Consider the following 25,639-nt stretch of genomic DNA (forward strand, 5'->3'; position numbering starts at 1 on the left):
GATAGAGTTCACTGTTGAATGGTCCAAAACACACACTATGAAACATCCAGATACCTCCATACTGCTCGTCTGTACTGACCCAAGTGTCCTGAAGCCGCCACATGAAAAAGTTGTTCTGAAAAGATTAATGTGATCTCTGTTTTTATCCTTGTTGTAGCAGTAGCTCCCAGTAGCATGAGATTTGCTGCGAGATGTTCGTTCGTCGTTGTAAACCATTAGATGTTTGATGTAAACACGGAAGAACATCTCGCAGCAAATCTCGCGCAGCCACTGGGAGCTACTGCTGCTACAACAAGGATAAAAACAGAGATCACATTAATATTTTCCCAACAACTTTTCCATGTGGCGGCTTCAGGACACTTGGGTCAGTACAGACGAGCAGTATGGAGGTATCTGGATGTTTCATAGTGTGAGTTTTGGATGATTCAAAAGTGAACTCTATCCGCTGCCATTATATGAAAACCTGTTGCCATCTGGACCCCCCCTGGAACTCCTAAAGCGTTTTGATGACTCTGAAAGTTCTACAAACCCTTCCTTGGCATGACAGTGAGTAGAAAATTGGTGAATTAATAATCAATTTTGGGTGAAGTATCCCTTTAAATGATCAACATGCAGAAAAAAGTTACATTAAATTGGACTGGCAGACTGAGATCTCATGGAAGTTGCAAGCAAAGATGGGGTCACAAATGTTTGACCTCAGGATTGAAGCACATAGCACGGCTTTAAAGAGGGAATCTCTCTGCACCAGAGGGAGGAATTCAGGATCGAAATATGCTAAAGTCTGTGGAAATTAAAGATAGAGTGAGTAAAAAGTCGGAGGGAAAGGATGTGGATAATTGTTTCCTCTGATAACTCCCTCACCTTCCCCATCAGATGTTTCCCTGCAGCCTCTTCTTGCACAACAAGCATGCGGGCGCGTTGATATTATTAAGCTGCGTTCAGCACAGCTCACATGTGCGTCTTTCAGTTTTACAGCCAAATACTTCTCACCAGCGGGAGTCTGACAGAGGTTAAAAACAGGAAGTCTTTGTAGAGAAAATAAGAGAATTTGTGCTGCTTCTTCTTCCATTCAAACAAAGCTGTTTGGATTTATCAAAAGCTTTCAAGTGAGTCACACAAACACAGACACAGACACACACACAGACACACAGTGCTGCAGAATTCAGAGGCTAATAGGACCATGGCTGAGTAAACACTGTGACAATCCTCTGCTCTGAGTCCTCACAAATAACAATATATGTTACATCAGGAGGCAGGTGGTGGTTTCTCCTCACGTAGGTTAAGTTTGCTTGATCTGATTTCCTGTTTCGGATGTGTATCTGTGTGTGTGTGCGTGTGTGTGCACAAATGTGAAACAGAGATTTTTGAAAGCATCAATTTGTTTTCTATTCTTAGCTTCTTCTGTGTCTTATTCACTCTGGTCGGATGTGTTCATTCCTCACAAAGAGCCGAGGCATCATCATCATTGTGTTTGCGTCTCTTTTCTTAAAGCTGCACTGCCATGGGGAAACTGTTGCATGTCGGCGGCTCCACCACATGGAGCAGAGAGAGAAGTGCAAGAGAATCTCAAGCTGATTATTTAAAGGTGACGCCAACCAAGTGAAGAGAGCTTTATGTTCTTGACTTTCTGCAGTTTATCTGGGTGAACTGTTGAAGTTTGTCTTTTGAAGTCAAACATTATCAGATATTAAATCAAAAGTGCAGCCCGCGATACAATTTTATGTGGCCCGTGAGAAAATTGTTATATTTCTATTATTAATGGCCCCGCAGGTAGCTATACTGCTCACACTACATACTATGCTACAAATCTCATAGTACACTGCAACAGCTATCGTAGTCGTGACCAAGCATCTGCTGCATTCAGCTCAACACCAAAACATACATGAACCTGCAGCCAAGAGAAGATGCAGAATATCAGGCATGGACAAGATGACACAGGACAGAAAACCACGCTTCATATAAATATTTTTTGTTCTGTGCTTTTTTTTTTTTTTTTTTTTTTTTTTACTACACCGTTTTCTGTCGAATCACAATATACCAATAAACCTGCTTGTTCATATCTGATAAATGATATTCTCATTTTGCTTGATGGCACCGCTAATGAAAAACAAAGTTCTTTTTTATTCTCATTCTCATTTTCATTTTTTATTCTTATTTAATAAAAAATTTCAACTTTGGCCCATGACATACTGTGTTTTACATTTTGGCCCCTTTTGTAATTGAGTTTGATGCCCCTTTGTTCATGAACATGCACACAGCTGTGTTTTGAGCTGAATGCTAACATGCTCAAAGTGACAATATTAACACATAATGTCTCCTATTTTTGACTGAATGCTGAAAATGTTAAATTGTGACTCAAAAACTTTATGTATTTAAAATCTGATCCTAGAAATTGTTTCTCCTCTTGGTTTTCAAGTCAGGTTTTTACTTTTCTTTCCTTTTATCCTCCACAGAGACAGATAACCTTGGTGTGTAAAGCTCCCAAAATGGATGTTATATCTGTGGTGGAAAGATGTGAAATGTGGGGATGGATGATGATGATGATGATGGGGAGGAGGAGGAGGAGGAGGAGGAGGAGGAGGAGGAGGAGGAGGAGGAGGAGGAGGAGGAAGATGGAGTGAATGGAGCACAATAGCAAAGGAGTGATTTGTAGGCAATCATGGTTTATTTATCTGAGTCAGTCCCCATCCAGAGGCTTTCTCTTCTTACATTATACCTCTCTGAATATCATTACTCCTTCACCCCCCCCTCCTCCCCTCCTTTACTCTCCCTCCCTCCCTGCTGTCTTATCATCTATCTTCCTCCGTTGTCAACATGTTATCCCTCCACTCTATTCTCCCGCCGCCCATTTTCTCTCTCTTTTCTATCTCACCACGTCTTTTCTTTCTCTCTGCTGTCCCATTCTTTCTGCAGTTTTTCATCCCCTCCCTCCCTCTAAAATCAAGTCGTGAGTGCTCAGCCCCTCCCCTCTCATTAAAGGAGCTCTGCAGCCCGGGAGGAAGCTCAGGAGAAATGGATCTCCTCTCTCTCTCTCTCCCTCTCTCTCCGTTTCTCTCTTTCTGTCATGGAGGCTGTTCAGGAGACAATTCTGAGCCCACATCCATCTCCATTAGTGGGACAGCGCTGCGACCGGCTCGACCCCCCACCACCCGCTGCCCTGGATCACGTTTCACTGCCTGATATTTTTCCAGGTGGAAAGAGAAAAAGCAGAAAGAGCAGAGAGAGAGAGGGAGAGATGGGCAGAAAGGCTGGGAACCAGGTGATGGAGAATAAGCAGTGGTGGACAGTAATGGAGTAAATGATTTCTTTGGTACTTATTACTCTTACTTGAATACATTTCCAAGACAAATATTTTTACTTTTACTCGAGTTAATTTCTAGGAAGGCTGAAAAGTACTCGTTACTTGCAGGTCTGCTCTTTTTTTTTTCTAAAATCCTATTGGACACAAGCTGTGTTTGTCAAAGAAGGAAACCCTAACCCCTAAAAGCAGCACATCAGTGCAGCTGCTTTCAAAGAGTTCATTCTCAGAAACAAGAGTTAAAAGCTCCTTAAATTCATTTAGAAAAAAATGATAGTAATTCATTGATGTGAAAAATAAGAAATGTACTCTTACTCTTACTTTTACTTAACCCTCCTGTTGTCCTTCTGGGTCAAATTGACCTAATCTGTTCCTTCATTCCTTCCTTCCTTCCTTCAGTCCTGCCTTCGTCCGTCTTTCTGCCTCCTCCCTCTGTTCCTTCCCTCCATTTTTCTTTCCTTCCCTTTTCCCTTCCCTTCCATCCTTCCTCCCTTCGTTCCCTTCGTCCTTACCTCTTCTTCCTTCCTCTTTTGATCCAATTGACCCAATCTGATCCCTCCCTCCATCTTTCTTTCCTTCCTTTTTCCCTTCCTTCCTTTCTTCCCTTCGTCCTTACTTCTTCCTTCCTTTTTGACCCAATTGACCAAATCTGTTCACTCCCTCAACCTTCCTTTTCCCCTCCTTCTTTCCTCCCATCTATCTCTTCGTCCTTCCTGCCTTCCTTCTTTCCTTCCTTCCTTCTTTCTCTTCGTCCTTCCTTCCTTCTTTCCCTTCGTTCTTCCTGCCTTCCTTTCTTCCTTCTTTCCCTTCATCCTTCCTTCCTTCCTTCCTTCCTTCCTTCCTTCCTTCCTTCCTTCCTTCCTTCCTTCCTTCCTTCCTTCCTTCCTTCCTTCCTTCCTTCCTTCCTTCCTTCCTTCCTTCCTTCCTTCCTTCCTTCCTTCCCTTTGTCCTTCCTTCCTTGACCCAGGAGGACAACAGGAGGGTTAAAGTAAATTTAAAAGCATGTACTTTTGGATACTTAAGTACCTTTAAAAGCAATAACTTTTTTACTCTTATACTCAAGTAACATGTCGACTGAGCTAATTCTACTTGTAACGGAGTAAATTTTGACCAGTAGTATTTGTACTCTTACTCAAGTACTGGGGTTGAGTACTCTGTCCATCTCTGGAACCAGGTGATGGAGAATAAGAGAAGGAGAGAAAGAGAAGGAGAGAAAGAGAGGGGGATGATTTAGATGATCCATCCTCCACTTCCCCTTCATGCTCTGATACGATGAAGTCCCAGCGGGGGCCGTGTCTGGGACTCGCCACGGTGTCGACCGGTGCTCCCCAGCAGGAGGACTGAACTTGTGTGTAGCCTTTCCAGCCCATAAAGAAAGTCTGCATCACGACCTCACGACCTCATGTTTGAGGCTGGAGCTGAAACATCCAGTGGAGAAACATCTGTATCGGTCCACTCTCTTTAAATGAGCATCTCCGATAACGCTGTCAGACTCAAACGGCCATGATGCAGCTACTACTACTACAACCACCGAGCAGCTCAGGTATATCAGTGGCTCGTCAGTAGTAGCCCGGAGCTGTTAGCCTCGCTGCTTTGTAACTCCACCTCCCTTGTATCTTCAGATCTTCTTCACACAGCTCCCTCTGGAGCCTCCAAAGGCTTTTTACAGCTGTGTTTCACATATGCAGCCGAGCCGTGCTCCGTATACCAGTGCAAAACACACTCTGATGTGTAAGAGTTCCTCGTTTTAAGTTTCTGGGGCCGAGTCAGAGACAAACCTACAGTCAAGTGTGAAATGAGAAGGCAAAGAAGACCAAGTATCTGATAATCAAAAAAATCATTATTTTATATTGTTGTAGTATATGAGCTTGTAAAGTTTAAGGCCTTTAAATCTGAAGTCATAGATTGAATTTTCATATCAGCCCAAGTCTTAAAGCAGAAGTAAGCGATCCGGTCGTTTTGGCTAACTTCCTGTCAGCCGATGGAGTTAGCAGTCCCCGCCCTCGTCCCTACGTCACCACATTCACGCGCATCCCTTGGCTGCACACACAGAGAGGGCCGCCCCTTTATGCCGTTCTCTCTCCTCATTGGATAAAGGTTGTAGGATACAAGGAAAGTTTTCTCCTCGGCTTACAGCAGAGCAGAGTGACTGACAGACCCGTGTTTCAGGCCAAACACTCTATATAAGTGATTGCTGTCGGAAGATAGAACTATTTAAGACTTATATTAACACAAATATTCCGCTTACTTCTGCTTTAACTTTATCATTGTTATATTCTCTATCCTGCAGAGATACTATATTGAAATGCATTGTAATCCTCCCCTGGGGATGAATGAAGTATTCAGACTCTTAATAAGATGTTTCATATAAAACATATATGTCATCCTCACAGTGAGGGAGAGAGAGAGCTAAAGGATCAGCACAGTCATTAGACGTTATCCTGCAGGGATCATGCATGTCTGCACCAAGACTCACAGCCATCCATCCAGTAATAGTTGAGATGTGTCAGTGTGTGGATCGTACTGATGGGTTTCTCTCATAACTTGGCTGAAAAGTCAGATCCCAGTCGGTTCGTCCTCTCACTTCCTGACTTGAGGTTTCCTGGTTGGGAAAACGTTGCTGAGATTTACACAGAATTATCATTTTTATTGAGTGTTTTCATATGTGTTTAAGTTGAAACCACATTTTCCGCAGCAGTTCATTCGCGCCAAGCCGTGAGTGGCTGTTTATAGATTCCCTATGATATATATCTTATTTAAGTGCCAGTGACATATCGCAGTGATAAAAAAACGCAGTGGAAGCATTCGGCCTCTCTCTCTCTCTGCTGCTGTTATTGTTGGAAGCGAACTGTCTGAAGGTCAAACCACAAACCCAGTAAGCCTCCATTGATTTACAGGGGACTCTCCTCTCATCCCTGGCTGTAATAGCTCCTGTAATAGCCACTTGTGAAGCAGATGCCGTCCAATTTATTTCTTTTTCACATACATACCGTGTTGCTTTTCCTCGTTTTGTGGCCTCCAGTCGTCAGAGGTTAATGATTTAACGACTGGGACCTTCTGAAAAACAGACACATATTCAAAATAGAGCTGTAATTCGGGCCACTAGTGTGCAGTTATTTCCCCCTAATTGTTTCCTGAACTTTGCCCCTGAGGTTTCCCCCTGACCCCGGCGTATCCTGACAGGGCGGCGCAATGACAGACAGGACTTGGAGTAGAAGATGGAAGAGGGGAGTCCTGGGAGTGTGTGTGCATGTGTTTGTATGTGTGTGTATGTAGAGTTTAGTTGTTCAGGTCCAGGTGGCACTAGTGAAGCCAAATGTGGCTCATTTCCCTCTGACACACGGTCCTCCATCACCTCTACACACACGTGAAGTCTGGACCCGTTCAGACCGTTTCTGAACCTTTCAAGTGTAATCGTTCCCATGATGTGACGTCGTTGTAACGCTCGATCCACCGAGGTCATATCAGGAGCTGCCACATTAAACGCCGCTGTGACGGATAAGCATTTGATTTGGATTTTGGCCGATCTGGGGTTTTGACTCGACGACTTGATTTCCATCCCATCAATCTGTCCTCTGGCTCCTTTCTCCATCACCAGTCTGCCCATGCAGACAGCTTTCTGCTTCCAGCTCCTCCTGGAGAAGATCCACAGGCTTCATCGATCCCCGAGGGCACGACTGGTGTCTGTAGATATACGGTAAATCTTTCAACACAAAGTTCAACTTTCCAGATTTTTACCAAGTTAAAACTGTGGACATTTCCAGTTCAGTCCAGTGTTTTGACCCATAAATTAAAGCAATCCAAAACGCTCTGGTGGACAAGTTGTGACCTGCACATTCACCATTCACTATGAGATAATAACAGGACGTTACCAGACAGAGTTGTTTTAGAGGTAAATACAGAGACTGCTTGATGAAAAACTGTCCCTGAAGGCAACGTGCATCAGCGGTTTTGCATGAATTTACCTCTAAAACAACTCTAACGTTGTGTTATTATCTCATAGCGTGGTGAATGTGCAGATCACAACTTGTCCACCAGAGCGTTGTGGAGTTGTTGGATTGTGTATTTGATGAGTTTGATGAGGGAAACCAAGAAATCCCATTAGCCTCCGTAGCGTAGCTCTGAGCAGCTCACGGCTCTGCTCCGCCATTCTAAAAATAGCTTGCACCGACAATTAAAGGTAACGAACCTACTGCTATGACTATATGGCAATGGGCCAATTTGCCAAAATGTTGAACTATCCTTTTAATGCTGGTGTCGTGGCTGTAGAGACACTTTACCAGCTCAGCGAATAAATAAATACTGGACAGTTTTATCATCTCACACATGACACACAGACTGAGGAATCAGTTAAGTAGCTTCACTGCTCCATTTAAAGGTGTTACAAGGTAAAATGTTCGGAGACCATATGTTCGCATTTGTTTATTGGCTGTGTCACATTAACATACTAATAGAAATCATTGTATATTATTGTATACACGACGTACAGGTCTGACACTGATACCATCTTTAACATTATATCTGCATGACTGAGTTTAATTGCGTGGAGCTGCTAGGATGAAGGCTGCAGGCATCCAGCTCCTCTTTCCTCCGGCAGCAGCAGCAAAATGTATGGGCCGAGTGGAGGAGTCTGAGCTCTGCAGCTTGAATGACAACAACATAAAAAAGGGGATGTAAAGAGGTTATTTGGATGCCAGGTGTGTAACGGCCGGGGAGATATACGTGACGAGTCGACGACGACGACGGCGCTCGCTGGAAAACAAGATAACCGAATAAACAAGAACAGGAAAGAAAACCATGACGGACGAATACAGATCATATGTTTGAATTATGGTAAATGTCTAAATAAAATGCACACACGCATACAAACACATACAAACACAGACTGTGAAGGTTTATTTTGTCTGTGTGTAGAGGATTTCCAGGACATTAGCAACCAGCCATGTCCCCGGCTGAGTGAATGTGACCCCCCCGACCCCCCCAACAAGGTCACACGGCCTTTTGATCGCTGCCAATGAGACGAAAAGCACAGCACGGTATATGGAAAACGCAACACACCAAACAAACACATACATGCATCTGTCGAAACGAACATCATGGAAGTTACTGAAACGACCAAATCGTGTAAAGAAATTCACATGCTGCACAGAAAGCGAAGTGAAGCTTTCTCATTTGAGCGTATTGAGCTGTTTGTGGAAGTCCGGAGGCTCGGGAAGATCACATTCTGGAAGTGAAGGATGCTGGGAGGAGGGAGGAGGAAGAGGATCAGGTTATCTAAGATTGCTATTCAATACCATCCAACCAGCTAATTGTATTACTCTCCTCTCTTTGCCCCGGCTGTCGATACTCATCCTCAGTCAACAGCTCACCTTTTTTTTTTTTTTTTTTTTTACTACCTTTATCTCCTTTCTCCTCAGCTTTGCTCTCAACGCCTCTTCTCAGCTGTTTCGATTCTGCTGCGCCTCTCTCCTTCTCCAGCATCTTCTGCGGCCTCCATGATGCTCGACCAGACCAAAGGAGGGTCGGATGGAGAGAGAAGGAGGGAGGAGGAGGAGCAGCCAGGGCCTTTTCCTTGCCACTTTTTTCTTAGACTATGTATTATTTTATCATTTATTATCATGCATTTTTCTGTTACTCTTTGTTCTTGACAGTGCCTGATGTAATATACCCAATTATTATTATTATTAATATTAGTTTGTGGGGAGCTGCTATTGCTCTAGTATGGACTAAATCATTTTTTATAAGAAAGTAGGGGGTTATAGAATGAATTGCCTTGTTGTTTACAACTACTTCCGGGTAGAAAACCAGCATGAGAACAATAGTGACGGGCGAGAGTTTCTCATTTTTCATGTCACTATATCGCTGTTGAGTTTAATCTGATGTTTGTAAAGTTTATAAAACCAATGATTGGACAAACATTACTATTTATGTGTGCACATTTTTGTAATTAGTCATGGTTATCATAGATTAGCCGGGCTAACGGTTAGCTACCTGTTTAACTTTAATAACTCAGTGACTCAATAAACGCTCCATGAAAAAATATTTTTTCCAGCGGATATCTTAGTTACAACATGACTGAGCTAACTGAAGTAGTTTCATGTCGTGTCCGACAACGAGAGGGTTTCAACAGCTGACGCCCTGATGTTATCTTAGCTACCGCCGTACCGCCGTTAGCTTTGCTACCGCCGTTAGCTGTCCCTGTCAGCTGCAGCCACTGATGCTTTCTAGACACTGTGATTCCCCCAAACTGAATAAATCCAGAAAAACACACACAGAAATAGTAGCTTATGTTTCTTCAATCATTTCAGATTTGGTGATCGGGCGTGAAAAATATGATATATAGCCTATAGCTAAACTCTCGTTCGTTACTACTGTTCTCATTCAAATTACGTGCTGTTTTCTACCCGGAAGTGGACTATTGCTTGGAAAATAAACCATAGGCTATTTCATGAATATTACATGTTTTGTGGCTTTGTTTTGATGCTGATGCAGCATTTGTTTGAGTTTTAGTCAGGGTTATATAATAATTTAGTTATATCATAGATTAGGATACTGAGGGTTGTTGGGGGCCCTGCTGGACTATGGGCCCCTATCATCACTCTTCTCCCCTACGGCCCTGGGAGCAGCACTTATAAGTCTCCTTGATCCCTGGAAATGAGACATGATGAGTGTGTGTGTGTGGGTGTGTGTGCACGTCACGACGGCGAGAGTGTGTCCGCCTGCAGGCCTGTTATGCAGATGCTTCTTTGTGCAAACAACCAAAACAATAATTGCTGTCCTCACATTTGAATATATTTGAATCACAATTCATGCATGCATCACGACAACAATGTGACAGCGTGAAACAAATCTACATCCTGCAAGGTAACTGCTGCTGCTGCTGCTTCTGCTCGATGTGCTTTCTCTCTCTCTCTGTCTTTCCAAGAGCAGCAGCGTCTCCGATAGACATCGAGATTTAACATCACACCATCAATATTCCATCAACATCACCTTTAAGTGAAGCCGCTCATCCATTTGGCTGATTATAGTGGGTCGACAAGGAGGAGCAGGTTAGAAAGCAGGGAAGAATAAAAACTACTTCTCTTGATTACAGTGACTCATAAATGTTTTTTTTTTATTGAAGGCAGAGACTCTGTTATTTCTTACAGGCAAGAGAGGAAGCTCTCAAGGCCGTCGTATAAATGACTCCGACTTGTCATTTTTAAAAGATTATATTATGTTCGGCAAATAACAAACGAGACAATTACGCAATAAAAGACGAGTGTAACGTTTGAAGCACTCAGTGAGAGATAAGGGAATGAATAGATGAGAGGCGGTCGTCTATTAAAGTATAAATCAACATCAGGAGCTCGTTTCCTGTCGGCGTCATCTAGTTTTTTTTTCTTTTTTTTTATATTAAAATGATTATTTCTTTTGTTTCTTCAAACTGAGCTGAGTTCAAAGACACAATGTCATACTGAAGAGATTCACTTCATGTTCATTTACGGTAACTCAACTTGGATCCGTCTTTTTTCCTCTGAACAAAGACTTTATGAGATATTTTTATGGATAGTGTGAGCAAAAGGAGAGATGAGTGTTTTTTCTTTTAATATTGTTTGAGGATATAGAAACAGACAAGGATTCATTATTAAACTATTGTATTGTTAAAGTGTCTTTAGTGCTGTATATTTGATTAATCCCAGCCCAGTTGTAATCTGATAAACAGTAAATTCAGACAGATGTTTTCTAAGAGCTGCAGTGGAAACTTCTCAGTCACCTTTTCACCTCCAACCCCGGGGAAACTGACTCCAAAACTAAATAATGAAATTAAATGAGAGGTTTAAAATGGACATTTTTTGCACCGAGTGTGTCGGTAAAAAAATGACTTGTATACACTCTCTGTAGCTGTGTAAATCCTCCCTGTCTCTCAGCTCTCAAGCTTCTTCTTGCGTGGGAACATCTGGGTCATGTGCTGGGAGAGGTCACGCAGGTTTTTTTTTTTACAGCCTGCTGCCTCCACCGTGCAGCGACAGCAGGGGGTCGGGGGCTCGGACACGCTCCGACCACCAGCCATGTGGAGACAGAGACAGAGACAGAGATGAAGACAGGCCTTTTCTTTTCCTTTTCCTTTTCTTTTTGTTTTGTTTTTATGACTACGCTGCTGCCCAGGGACGTCACGCTGCACCTGCACCTCTCCGTCCCCTCAGGTATGAAAGGTGTTTAGTGTTTGGTGTGTGTCGGGTCACTGTGAACAATCTGAACCATCTCACGACCGTCCTGGGTCCGTCTGGTAAATCCACCCAACCTGTTATTTATGACAGTTTGTCCCATATATCAACAGTGATCTATGGGATGTATTATTATCACATATACACATCCAGATTAGCCTTTTTTCTGTCTGCATTCCGGTTCCCCTTCCTTCCTTCCTTCCTTCCTTCCTTCCTTCCTTCCTTCCTTCCTTCCTTCCTTCCTTGAATGAATCTGTTCCCTCGCTCCATCTTTCTTTCCTTCCTTTTCCCTTCTTTCCTCAATCCTTTCCCTCTTCCTTCCTTCCTTCCTTCCTTGAATGACTCTGTTCCCTCTCTCCATCTTTCTTTCTTTCCTTCCTTTGTCCCTTCCTTCTTTCCACAATCATTTTTTCTTCCTCCCTTCCTTCCTTCCTTCCTTCCTTCCTTCCTTCCTTCCTTCCTTCCTTCCTTCCTTCCTTCCTTCCTTCCTTCCTTCCTTCCCGTCGTCCTTACTTCTTCTTCCTTCCTTGAATGAATCTGTTCCCTCCCTCCATCTTTCTTTCCTTCCTTTTCCCTTTTTTCCACAATCCTTTCCCCCTTCCTTCCTTCCTTCCTTCCTTCCTTCCTTCCTTCCTTCCTTCCTTCCTTCCTTCCTTCCTTCCTTCCTTCCTTATTTCCTTCCTTCCTTCCTTCCTTCCTTCCTTCCTAGAATGAATATGTTCCCTCTCTCCATCTTTCTTTCCTTCCTTTGTCCCTTCCTTCTTTCCACAATCTATTTTTCCTTCCTTCCTTCCTTCCTTCCTTCCTTCCTTCCTTCCTTCCTTCCTTCCTTCCTTCCTTCCTTCCTTCCTTCCTTCCTTCGTCCTTACTCCTTCCTTTTTGACCCAATTGACCTAATCTGTTCCCTCCCTCCATCCATCTTTCCTTCCTTTTCCCCTTCCTTCCTTCCTCCCATCTTTTCCTTTGTCCTTCCTTCCATCCTATACCTTCCTTCCTTCCTTCCTTCCTTGACCCAGGAGGACAACAAGAGGGTTAAAAAGTTTCAATGCATTTTATTAGCTTAGTGCTTTTACAGTATTTTGACAGAAAGGCCTGTCTCTCTCGCCCTGGATCTAACTGCTTACCGAGAATGCGAGTCAACGGCCCCAGACCACATCCAGATATAAGTTCATAATATACACTGTAAGAAATGACAACTAGGATGGATTAATTATTGTGGTATTTTCATATGTTCACAAAGTTTATTAAAACTGCATGTATAAAACCTCTTTGTTGTTTTATATTATTAATTTCAAGTTAATTTTAAACACGTTTCTTTCTGGAAAAGTGTCTCAGGCTATTAAATTCTACTGAAACGAGTCTATAAAATAAGCAAACATACATAAATGCAACATATTTATGTGGACTAGTCATGTATATCAACATGTGGCTTTGCTCCAATTTGAAATATGCTTCAAATTAAAGTTTAACATGTGTTGTTTTTTATTTAATATGCGCATATGTTTCATTAATGTACTGTAAATTCACCATGTGTGTATTGTGGAGTCATACTTTACAATCAGTATTAACATTCATCAGACCCGATCATGTGTATCTGTGATTATGTGACCAGATGCCACCTGAACACTGCACAACAGCAGGTGTGAATCTGAGAGTGTTTATTTTATAAGATTGATTATAGTCTCCAGTTATTATTACATGAGTTGCATGTGGATCCTCCTCTATTTTATTGTTTTCAACTTAACAGGAGATAAAGAGAGAGTTTCTCCTTCGGCCTAATCAGCACATTCCTCATGGAGCACGAGAGTTGGATGCGAAATGTGTTGTTCTGTCCAAAAACCACTCTTATCTCATGCGTAAAAGAGAGAGAAGAGGACGATAAACTCTGGAGGGATCTGGTGCACAGTTGTTGGGCAGTGAATAAACTTCTCACTCTGGTCTGCGTTATTGTCCTGATTAGAGAAATAACCTCAAATAAAAATAAAAACATTAAAGAGGAAATTAAGAAAAGAAGAGTTACATATTGTGTGTCATGAGAAACAGATTTCTAATGAGCTCGGCCTTTTTTTTTTGTGCTTGTGAAAGCAGGAAACTGAGTCACGGTTATGGGCCTTCAGGGTTTTATGTGTGTGACACATGGCAGAAGAGACTCTGAGCTAACTAACACCCTCACAAAGCAGGTATAAGGTTGACTGAGTCCTGTCACGGCTCAGTAAACTGGATTCAAACGCAGAACAATAAGACAGAGGTTCAAATGGCTTCACCTTGACTGAAGGTCGTCAGCTAGAGAGGAGAGGAGAGGAAGGAGGATGCACGGACGACGTGGTGGTCGAGGTTCAGGTTGGAAACAGGAAGAAGGAAATGATCAAACTGGACGGATAAAAAAGGAAAGCAAAGGGTGAAAATCAGTCAGCAAAAAAGTCTTGAAACCTGCAGCATCGTCAGTTTGGGAGATGATGAATGAAACTACTACTGATATAAATAATGAGTGGGTTAATGTGGGGCACCAAGGTTACTGCAGTTTATTCTGAAGGGGACATGGAAACATCCAAGAGTTGTGGAAGTCAAGAGGAACATTGACGCCAACAGGATTTATCAGGAATAGGGCTGCAAAATTCTGGGAATTTTCAAAATTGGAAACTTTTCATGGGAATTAACGGGAATATATGGGAATAAACGGGAATAAATCCGACATTTACAAGTTCTACTCACAAATAAATCTGTTGAAATGTCATGTTTTTTTAATTGTATTTTTAGGCATGGATGTCTGTTTATGACAAAACAAAATATTAACATTTCTGTTTGGATATTGTTTACAGTAAATTACCCCCAATTTCCAGTTAATTCCCATAATTCCCCTGGAATATTTCCAAAATTCCCCAGCTTAATTTCCCATGGAAAGTTTCTGGAAATTTACCGGCAATTTACTGCAAAATTTCCGTCCCATTGCAAGCCTAATCAGGAGCATTGATCATCTGGTTAAGGTGCATTCATTTTCTACGTTGAAACGATTATAAATCATCTTCCTCCACATAAACAGAACTGAGCGAGGCCTTTCCTGTCACCTCGGGGTCGGCCCATTTGTCGTATCGTGTGGTTTTTCTTCTGGGGACTCCGTCTCCAACCACAATGAAGAAACAGTTTTGAATCGAAAACCAAACAGTCGGTCCTCCTCGACCAATCAGAAACGAGCCATTGGAAAGTACCACTCCATGACTGAGGACTTTAAATCTAGACCCTGGTAAGTTCAAATTTAAAGGGATACGCCAACATTTTTTTTTTCATGTCTTGCCTCACTCCCGAGTCCATGACCAGCAGATAGACACCATCCTTTCGACTGTGCGTGCAGTAACAAGGGAGATAGAGCCGTATCGCCCGTAATTAGCTTAGCTCAAACACTGGAAGTGTATCGGTAGTGTTAGCCTGCCTCCACCTAAAGTCATCAGAGAAACTCTTCAGCAACTCTAAACGGACCGATCTTCATCTCAGAGCTGACAAAACTCTCCGGTAGGGCATCTTGAGCAGTCAAATGCTGGTAATGGGACGAGATCGGTCAAAACGGAGGGTTCAAGCAAAGACGGTTTATTTTGGTTCAAGCTAGCTACATCGAGGGTAGGTTAGCTTCCTATTTCAAAGTAAAAGCACAAATTCTATCGTTATGGTTTTCTGTATGGGCAACGGGTGTTTTATTTTGTGAAAGTAACCGGTTAAGTGCGTTGGTCACAACGGCTAGCTTGAGTAGTGCCGAATTCGTCCGAACAAAATTGTAAACGGCTGGTATTTAGACAAATTAACGACACACTGCTGATCTAAACGGCTACTTTCTCGCCTAAAAATGTTTGAAATGTTGATAATGTGATATATTTACAGAGTTTAGAGCTAAAATGAAATCAGCTTCTGAGGAGGCAGGCTAACACTACCTATACACTTCCAGTGTTTGAGCTAAGCTAATTACGGGCGATACGGCTCTATCTCCCTTGTTACTGCACGCACAGTCGAAAGGATGGTGTCTATCTGCTGGTCATGGACTCGGGAGTGAGGCAAGACACGGAAAAAAAAAGTTGGTGTATCACTTTAATCAAGATACACCTGAAGTTTTTTTGTCCATTCATTTTTACTTCCCAGTTGATTCTTTCCTCCCTCTCAGGAATCTGTGTGATGTATTGTAAAAATGTCTGTGCTGTTAATTCCATCTCGGCTCTCTCTCTCTCTCTCTCTCTCTCTCTCTCTCTCTCTCTCTCTCTCTCTCTCTCTCTCTCTCTCTCTCAGCTCTCTGATGTCTGACGTCTGCCCGGCAACTTGGCATCCCAGACGAGCGTTTGGCTGCAGGTCATCTCTCTGCACACTGGAAACAAACGCTTTGAACATCCAAGCACAACAGATGAGAGAGAGAGAGAGAGAGAGAGAGAGAGAGAGAGAGAGAGAGAGAGGGAGAGAGAAGCTGCATGATGGAAAAACTCTGCAGATTTTTGGACTCTCCTGCTTTGATTTTGTGCAGAGCTGTGTTTCCAATAAATTGCTCTTGAACCCAGACATAAAAATCTGGCTTTGTAAAGAAGGCATAGTAAACATAAGTCAGAGAGGAGCATTACTCAGGGGGACACTCACCCCCCGCCCCCCCAACAAAAACAGGATCACTCCCTCTGGATCAGGAGGATAAAATTCGTCTCAGTGGATGCAAATGGAGGAGAAGTCATAAATTACTCACCTGCTTTAATTAGCCAAACTAATGGTGCTCAAAATGAGAAGAGACAAACCGAGCCATTTACAAATAACCTGTTTTTAAAAACAGTAAAGTTAAGAACAGATTTAACAGATTTTCGAGATCTCACAGGAAGTCATGTGATCACGTGCAGCGAAAAACAAAAAATAAAAGGAAAGAGAATATGGGTGAACTGAAGAACAACACTTGAAGATTATTTGGACAAAAAAAAAATCATTTGGGACAAGCCACAAATTGGACCACGCCCCCTTTATCGACTCTGTCAATCGAGATTTGTTTGAAAACGCTGATGCAGGTTTGTTTAGCGACGAAGCTAACGAGGTAGAAGAAGCTGCTGCCTTGGTGATTTGTGTCATCCTGCAGGAGAAACTTCTAAAAAAAAAAATGAAAAATGAGAGAGACAAATGTTTCTTGTTGTTGTTTATATCGGTCTTGACAGAAGGAAGAAGAGGAAGCATCAAAACACAAAACAAAACAAAACACCAACATGGCCGCCATATTTTCTGTCATGGCGGCTTAAGAATCCGTGAAGAATCCTGGTGTCGACTAATCTGATGTGTTCAAGATAAACATGAGTTGGAACCCGGAGGAGAAAAAACATGGATTCTCAAAGAAGTTTGGCAAATTGTGTCTACAAATAACTTTTGATAAAGGGATACTTCACCCAAAATCGATAATTCACCAATCATCTACTCTCCGTCATGCCAAGGAATTGTTTGGAGAACTTTCAGAGTCATCAAAACGCTTTAGGAGTTCCAGGGGGGGTCCGGCTGGCAACGGGTTTTCATATAATGGCGGCGGATAGAGTTCACTTTTGAATCGTCCAAAACACACACTATGAAACATCCAGATACCTCCATACTGCTCGTCTGTACTGACCCAAGTGTCCTGAAGCCGCCACATGAAAAAGTTGTTCAGAAAAAATGAATGTGATCTCTGTTTTTATCCTTGTTGTAGCAGTAGCTCCCAGTGGCTGCACGAGATTTGCTGTGAGATGTTCTTCCGTGTTTACATCAAACATCCAATGGTTTACAACGACGAAGAAACATCTCGCAGCAAATCTCGCGCATGCGCACAAACATCAACAGAGGAGTATCAGTAAGTCAGAAGACTCTGAGATGATACCTGAATTTCCGAGTTTGATGCCATTCAATCCTTTTTTTCCACAACTCATAGCTCATTTTTTGGGAGTTGCGAGTTGTCTTGGAATGATTGGTCGCCACTCACCATCATCACTGCACGATAAACGCTGCCTGACAAAGCTGAGATCCATGAAGCTTGACTCTAAAATGAGTCATGCCACTCAAAAAATCAGCTAAAAATCATACGGTGCATGGCTCAAAAATCTGGCAGACCTCATTTTTCTCAATACTGTACATAAGAAAGAAAAATATTTCTCAATGCAGGAAAACCACAGGAAGGAGAAACCACCACCAAAAACTCTAAACCGTTGATTACAGCCTGAAACTGTGGAAAGTTCAGGGTCACATAGAAAAACTTGGGAATTTTCGGGGGCTCAGGACGGAGGCACAGCAGCTGGCATCTATATTAGGTTTTACATGAGTATGTGATATATGGAGGGATATTTATGTGAAAAAAAGATGCTGCGTCCTGTAATAACGCTGTAACGAGGTCGGTTGAACGGCTCCATGGGATCATCTGCTTAAAAATCCATCTTTTACTTTTTCCCTCTTTGAACCTCTGATATTTGATCTTAACATTCGGGGACGTTAAGGGGAATCTCTCAGACTTAAATTTAAGAAGAAAAAAAAATCCCCGACCATGAGTATGACAGCATAAAGACAGGCTGCCAGGAGGGAAAGTGCACGTTCCTCCTTCAGTTCTGGCTCGGCTCCAGCTTTTCAGCGCGGACTTTCTGTGGTTTTTATATTTGCAAACGATTTGTGCAAAAGGGAGGGGGGGAAGAAGCATCTCCGCTCTGCGCTGAACGGGAAACATAATTCTTGTTTTTTAGATGTTGTGTAACCAGTCACAGGTGACGTCCTGTCCTGTGTTTGGCAGTCGATTCAGAACATGTGGAGTCCAACTCGCTCACGCTGGGCCGTGACTTCATAACAGTATAACAGTGGCCGCTCCTCGACTCTTATATTATATTATATCCGCCCCGGCCCGTCGCCTCTGCTGCACAGAAATAAGAAATCACTGGGTTTTTGAAACGTCACAGAGGCATTAAACTTGCAGCACAGAGGCCTCTTGTCTTAACCTCACTTATCTGCGTCTAAACTGCACAACATCTGTATTTCATAAGAAGAAAAAGAAGATGTTCATTCCCACAGTTTGGACACTTCCTGGTTTCCTTTAACTCTCAAGTCACATTTCTGAGTTAATCAAGACGTGATTTATCCTCAATAAAATAAATCACGTAGCTTCTGTCCCCACCATCAAAACAGACACATATGATCAATTGTTTTTAAGATTTAGGTATAATTATACAGAGACACACTGTCACTTGTTTCATTGTTTTGACTCTGCACACACATAACAGCCAGTATGAAACAATGAAAAGACTTACAACGTTTAATTTGAGGCTGAATCAGAGGAAGAGATGATGAGCTGTTGTTATAAGTGTCACGACTTTGAAAATGGCTGCAGTCAGAGAACAGCACCAACAGCTGAAAGTCATCGGTTTAAACTGTCTCCTGTTTTTAATTTCACATGCACAGGACAATAAACAGAGTCTCAGATAAACACGCAGCCAGTGAAGCTATTTATTTCATTGTTTGATTTTATATCGGCCACGCAGGCTTTTAGGAATCTGAATCGAACTCTGAGAAATGTTGATGTTAGTGTTGCAAATGTATACGAGACGTTCTGAGATCAGCGTGTTGTAATGTGATCAGACTCAGGTGTTGACACAAGTCATTTAACTTCACTTCCACAAACTGTGTGGGAAGCTTTTCTTTTCTTTTAAATCACAGTTTTCTGCTCTGCATCTGCACACAGATGTTCACTGAAGCACTTCAGCGACAGTGTCCTCGTTTCACCTCAACACTCCTGTTTTTTTTATTCAAATAGAAATTTTCTACCATCCATTGTCTATACGACTTAATCCAGTGGTTCCCAACCTTTCTGGTGGCTGTCAATCAAGATGCGCCAGCTCAGATATTTTTATATGTTGCATTTTATTTGAACTATTTGTGTGTGGTGTTTTTAATCATCATTTTAAAAAGAATAATAATTAGTTAAAAAACTATTTTTATCAGTAATTTTTTTTTATTTTTTATCAATTCTACCAGACATTTCAGGCAACCCCACAAGTCCTGACCCCAAGGTTGAAAAACACTGACTTAAAGGATACTTTAATACAGGACTGTTTAGGCTGTAAAAATGTCCTAAATGACATAATTTCGGGTAAACTCTGGACTATATCCCTTCAGGACACTTGGATTGCAGTGGACGAGCAGTGTGGAGGAATATTAAATGGTTTTTGTGTAGTTTTATGGACGTTTTTGTGTCGGGTGCTCTTGACTTTCATATGAGGATTTCGTTGGACTACGAACCCCCCTCCCGGGTCTCCAGATGCACTTTGAGAAATAAAAAACTACTGCGGAGTATTAATCAGCATGAATTTCATTTTTTTGGTGAACTATTCCTTTAATCTGTGCAGGGTCAAGAAGAGGGGGCGGAGCCAATCCCAGCTGACACAGGGCGAGGGCGGGTTACATCACAAGGCCACTTGTAGAGGCCAACAACACACACACAACCCAATTTTGGTTCAGAACAGCTCAGAACCTGAAAAGTCGGTCCTCAACAGAACCAAAAATAGTTGTTTTTTCCTTGACAATAAGCAGGAAGGACGAGAAGGCAGTGACTGACAACATGGAGGAAAATAATTTTCAATGGTTTGTTGAGGAAATGAAATGTTTGGTGCCAATTTGAGTTCAAGAAAAGCTAGAAAGCAGCACAGGAAAGACTCGAGGTAGCTGTACAGTACGCTGACCTTGTGGAAGATAAGAAAAAAACATGCAAACTCCACCCAGAAAGGCTGCAGGCTAACCACCAAGATGCCATGTCACACCTGGCCAACATTTATCCAGACTCACAACACTGGTAAATTATTCTGCAAAGAAATAAAACACGTGTTCCAAACAACAACAATACAGTACACAGACATATGCATGCAGCTAAACATATGAGCAAGCAAGGGCAACAAGATGAAAGAAAGAAAGAAAGAAAGAAAGAAAGAAAGAAAGAAAGAAAGAAAGAAAGAAAGAAAGGTAACACTTTACAATAAGGGTCCCTTAATTAACATTAGCTAGTACATCATTAAGCATTAATTAACTGTTTACAGATATATTAACAATCATTATTATGTATTATTTAGGATTAGGAAACACATGAATTAATGTAGCCTATTAGTAAGCAGCTAATGTTTACTACTCAAAGTTAGGTAATAAATTATTAATAACGGTTGAATAGTGTAATTAGTTATCATTATGTATGCATTACTCAGCATTAATTAACACATTAGTTTATATATTAATGCTTAATAATGTACTAACTAATGTTAATTAAGGGACCCTTATTGTAAAGTGTTACCGAAAGAAAGAAAGAACAATCTGGCCTTCATCCACTCTCTTACTTAGATACAAGAACGTGATAACATGTTTCATCCTTGACCTGCAGGAAAGTGTAGTCTCTTTATAAAAGAAGAAGAGGAGGAAGAAAGCACTTGTCATAATATAGAATTTAGCCGTCAACATTTCAAATGCTCGTCTGACTTCCTCTGATGTTTCACACTTTAAAACATCTTGAATCCAGAGAACGTGTGAAGGAGGCGTCAAGGACTTCACAACAAAACAGAATGACAAAGGCGATTTCATCCTTTTTCGTTGCAGACATCTAAAATAAATCATTACAACAACATCAGATTTAATGTTTATGTTTTACAAAAGCTGATTTACACCTTTAACTTATCAGAAAATGTCACTTTACAGACTCAAAAATCATGTAGACGCTAATTTGTTGGGTGTAGTCGGGACGATGACGGACATCCAGATGAAAACACATGAGTGTAATTATACAAAAACGACTTTTCATCTCAGAGCTCCAAGGACATTTTACACCAACACTGAGAAACATGTGCTTCACAGGACGGCGCCGTGTGTTTTTCTGCCTTTGTGCTGCTGCTCGTCTTCATCAAGATTGTGTTTTATCCGTGACCTTGCACACTGACATGACATTTCCCTTTTTTCCGCTGACGAATCATACGCGGCAGGAAACGTGATACGTGCAGAGAGAGAAAGAAAAGAAAAAAACCAAAACACAATACGAGTATCCAAAAACCGAATAAGGCCCGCTGTCAGCAGCTGCACATTATATCATTATATCAATAACACTACTAATGTGGGAGCTCACATCCAGAGGACGTGTTTCTATTCCTGGTGCTGCTTCATCGGAGAGTTGTCCAGCTTCTCTGTTTCCACTGAATCTGACAATCAGAACAACATGGCCGCAGCGTGTCGATATCAATCATGGGTTTTCAATAGACGGCTTTAAAGAGGCCGAGGCTGCTCTGCTCTGCTCTGTTCGCCTGAGCTGCTGCATGAGCTCACACCGGGGTGATTATGGACAAGTAAATGCTGGATTCAAAAGGATTTAAGCATGTGAACGCCGTATCAAATCAAAAAGGGGGGAGTCAGAGGTGCTGCTGCAGGGCCGATCTCCAAGGAGGATGTAGGAAGTGGGAGAATTGATGTGTCCAAGGGATCGATACTGGAGAGCATTCAGATCTCAACAGTGTAACTAAATCATCCTGTGGCTTTTGCTGCTGCTGCTGCTGCTGCTTCAGGGGCAGCGGCCTCTGCATCCCCCCCCCTCTGGAGCTGGCGTGGAGAAAGAGGAAGTGAAGAAGAAGAAGAGCGGAATATAAAAGCGGCGACAAACCAACGGCTTCATTGCCACGTTGTCTCTTGGATCGATATCCATCAACACTGGTTTCCTTTAAGTGTAAAGGCTAAGTACCTCACCGAGCCACGGTGCTTAAACGACGTGCATTAGTGGTTTTGAAGTGGTCTCATCAGATTTATTATTATTATTATTATTAGTATTATGGTTATTCTGACCCCAAAATACAAAAAGTGTTTAATGGATAGGCCTACATCGTGGTTCAAACTGCAGAACCACAACAAAGTCTCTTCTTCAACAAAGTGCTGCTGCAGAGTGAAACCTAAATTCAATATGCAGAATCATTTTCCTGCAGCTCATGGATAGTAGCCTACACATGGATGGACAGACTCTCTGCAGTTTATTAACCTGGGAAAGCTGAGCTGCACATGTCAGTGAAGGCACCACGCATCCTTCACTGTGTAACTCCTACAAGATCATCACCATCATCACACAGCAGCAGCTGATCTGAGCTCAGCTGAGTGAGTCGCCCTCTAGTGGTGCCCGATGGTCATGGAGCTGCAGCTCTAAACCGACTCAGGCTGCTGCCTCCTCTTAGATTTGACTTGTTATTATTAATTATGAGGATTATAAAGAAGAAGAAGGAGAATAATAAGAAAAAAAAGCATGGAAATAGGATTTTGTGCAGCAGTTTAATCACATAATGGGTAAAAGCTCAATAGAAAGTGGCCAGAAAAATAAAAACACCTGTTCTTCCTTTAGTCCATATGATTTATTTTAGTTGTGTGTGTTTCTCTCTCTGTGTGTGTGTGTGTTGACCTAGTTCTGGTTCCAGGTCCTGTTTGTGTGTTTTTAAGTTGAGAGGAGGAGGAGGAGGAGAGTGTTTCTAATAATGTCACTCCCTCATTTACATAAATAAATTAGAAACACACCTAAAAGAAAAACTGCTTCATGCACTTATCTGTGAAACAGTGGGACATCAAGAGGAAACTCCAGGACCTCCAGGATGGTGTTGTGTGGACTTCATGATATTATAATCCATATGTTACTGTGAGTGTGTGTGGGTGTGTGTTTGCATGTGTAACAGCCTCCACAGCTCTTTGCTTTCCTTTTATAGAACTTGTTGTTTTAAATAATAATTAGTCTTTTACCTCTGATGCATTTATTTATATGTATTGCATTTGCATTTCTACTTGTAGGTTTATTAGGTTATTGAGAGTTATAGCTTAATTTTATATTCAGGTCTGCAATTCTCTAGATAGAGCTGTTATCTTAAAAAAAAATGTTTTTTTTATTGATGCAATGAATGACCATAATTTCCTGTGAAGGATTATTAAAGTATCTATCTATCTATCTATCTATCTATCTATCTATCTATCTATCTATCTATCTATCTATCTATCTATCTATCTATCTATCTATCTATCTATCTATCTATCTATCTATCTATCTATCTATCTATCTATCTTGTGTTGTTGTTGATGATGATGATGATGTAGAGTGAGTCATCAGGTGCTAGAGGTTCAGACTGCAGGTTCATGGACCTAGAGGTTTTTTTTTTTTAGGACTGAGATGGATCAAGTCTCAGGTTTCCTCTTAGAGTTCAATCACTTTTGTCCATATAGAGTAGGGTATAGACAATAAAGATATAAAACAAGGGGGATAGAGGAGGGAGAGAGGGTGGGGTTGGGGTGTGGGGGTAATATTACTAAATGCGTCAGACATTCATATTATGTGTCCTTTATAATAAATATAAATCATTTTTATGCCGCTTTTTGCGATCGAGCGAGACCTCACGTGAGATTAAAGCGCGACAGAGTTAAAAAAAAAAAAGAGAGAGAGAGAGAGAGAGAGAGAGAGAAAGAGAGGAGAGAGAGGAGCAGGTTGTATGGTCTTATACTGCAGGAGTATCAGGGGTAATAAAGTGGAGGGTGGACTTGCCCCCCCTCTCTTCTCTCCCTCTCCTCTCTCTTCTCTTCTCTCTCTCCTCCGCAGTGCACTTGCAGCTGAGCAGCACTCCGGACAGGACGGTCTCCTCCTCCTCTTCTCCTCCTCCTCCTGCTCTTCTCCTCCTCCTCCTCCTCTCTTCAGACTCTAGTGCTGCTGCTGCTGCTGCTGCTGCTGGTGGTGTTGGTACAGTAGTGAAGAACCGACAGACTCGTGACGGTGCGGACTCATTGATAAAAACCAGTGGTGCTGGGGATTAAAATGAGAACTCCTGCTGAGCGGCTCTCCTCCTCCTCCTCCTCCTCTTCTTCCTCCACTTCTTCTTCTTCTTCCTCCTCCTCCTCCTCCTCCTGCTCCTCTTCCTCTTACTCCACATAGCGCTGCCTCCTTCTCTTCTTCTGCACAAGATCTGTTTTATGTGACTCCAGCAGGCGACGCAGGATGACTACGACCTTATCGCTGGTGGTTTTGAGCGCCTTGGTGAGTAACGAACCCGAGCTGAAATGTTGCTTTACTGTTAATGCTGCTGGGGAAATCTTCTCCATCAGGAGGAGTTTCTATTTTTCTTTCTTTTCTTTTTTTTTCTATTTAAAATTATTTGTAACTGCTCTCATGCACTTTGTTATTTTATTTTTGAAAACATTTCCTTCCACTCTTGTGTTTCTATATTGTTCCTGTTTAGGGGTTTAGATTTCTTACTGAAACATTGTAATTGGTATAATTACTCCTCTGCAGGGACTTTAGTGTTGAGTTTTTCTGGACCTCAGAGTTCATGTTCATGTGTGATGATGACTGTGATGTACATTACACATCGTTGAGTGTGTTGCTGCTGCTGCTGCTGCTGCTGTGGTGTTTCCCTCTCTTTTGATAAAACATGCAGGTGCTGCATGTTGTTAAACTGTAAATATACCCAAGTTGTGTTATATTGCCCAATATAGCTCTGCATCCACACACACATACATACTCATGGTCATGCATGCACACACAGACTCACTCACACCTCCCTGTTGGTTTGCATCCAGGGAGGAAAAGTTAGAAGGAGCTGTTTTTGATTTATTAAAAATTAAGATTTCCTTTGCTTCACAATGGGCTGACTGACGCCTTAGTCCCAGATGTAATAGTATTAATTAAGCAAGAAACTAATTTATTTCTATTTTCTAGTTAATTTTTTTTGGGGTGGATAATTAGGGTTTTAAAATACGAAGAGATAAAGATGCTGCAGCTTATGGAAAACTAAATGGATTCATTAAATCCTTTATCCGACATGAGCTTGCGTCTGGTTGTGACACGAAGTCGCTGGCTCCTCTGATAATGTGAAAAAGTTGATTATGGAGGAGGGAGGGAGGGAGGGTGATTAAAGCGGCCGGGGCTGCAGAGTGCAGGAGGGGGGGGCAGGAGGGGTTCTGGTATGTTCACAGCAGCTGGTCTAATTGGGCTGTGCAGCAGCAGCTCAGTCATCATGTGAACAGCTCTGTGTGCATGTAGGAGAGGAGACGCTCTGTTATGACAGCTGGTTGACAGGGCGGCGACGGGCGGCTGCACTTTGCTGGAATTAAATTTAGAAATAAACTCTCAGATTGACCATGAAATTGAAGG

The 25,639-nt window shown here is 42.0% G+C and overlaps 1 protein-coding gene across 1 annotated transcript in view; it reads left to right on the forward strand.

Annotated features, from left to right (window-relative positions):
* Positions 1-24,429: 24,429 nt before the first annotated feature.
* ngfra (nerve growth factor receptor a (TNFR superfamily, member 16)) overlaps positions 24,430-25,639 on the forward strand; it is a 43,188-nt gene continuing 41,978 nt past the window's right edge. The window contains exon 1 of the mRNA XM_083977532.1: positions 24,430-24,523. Coding sequence (XP_083833658.1) covers positions 24,485-24,523 — 39 coding nt within the window. The 5' untranslated portion in view covers positions 24,430-24,484. The remainder of the gene's footprint in view (positions 24,524-25,639) is intronic.

Source organism: Trachurus trachurus (assembly GCF_905171665.1).
Source record: "Trachurus trachurus genome assembly, chromosome: 8".
Lineage (NCBI taxonomy): Eukaryota > Metazoa > Chordata > Actinopteri > Carangiformes > Carangidae > Trachurus > Trachurus trachurus.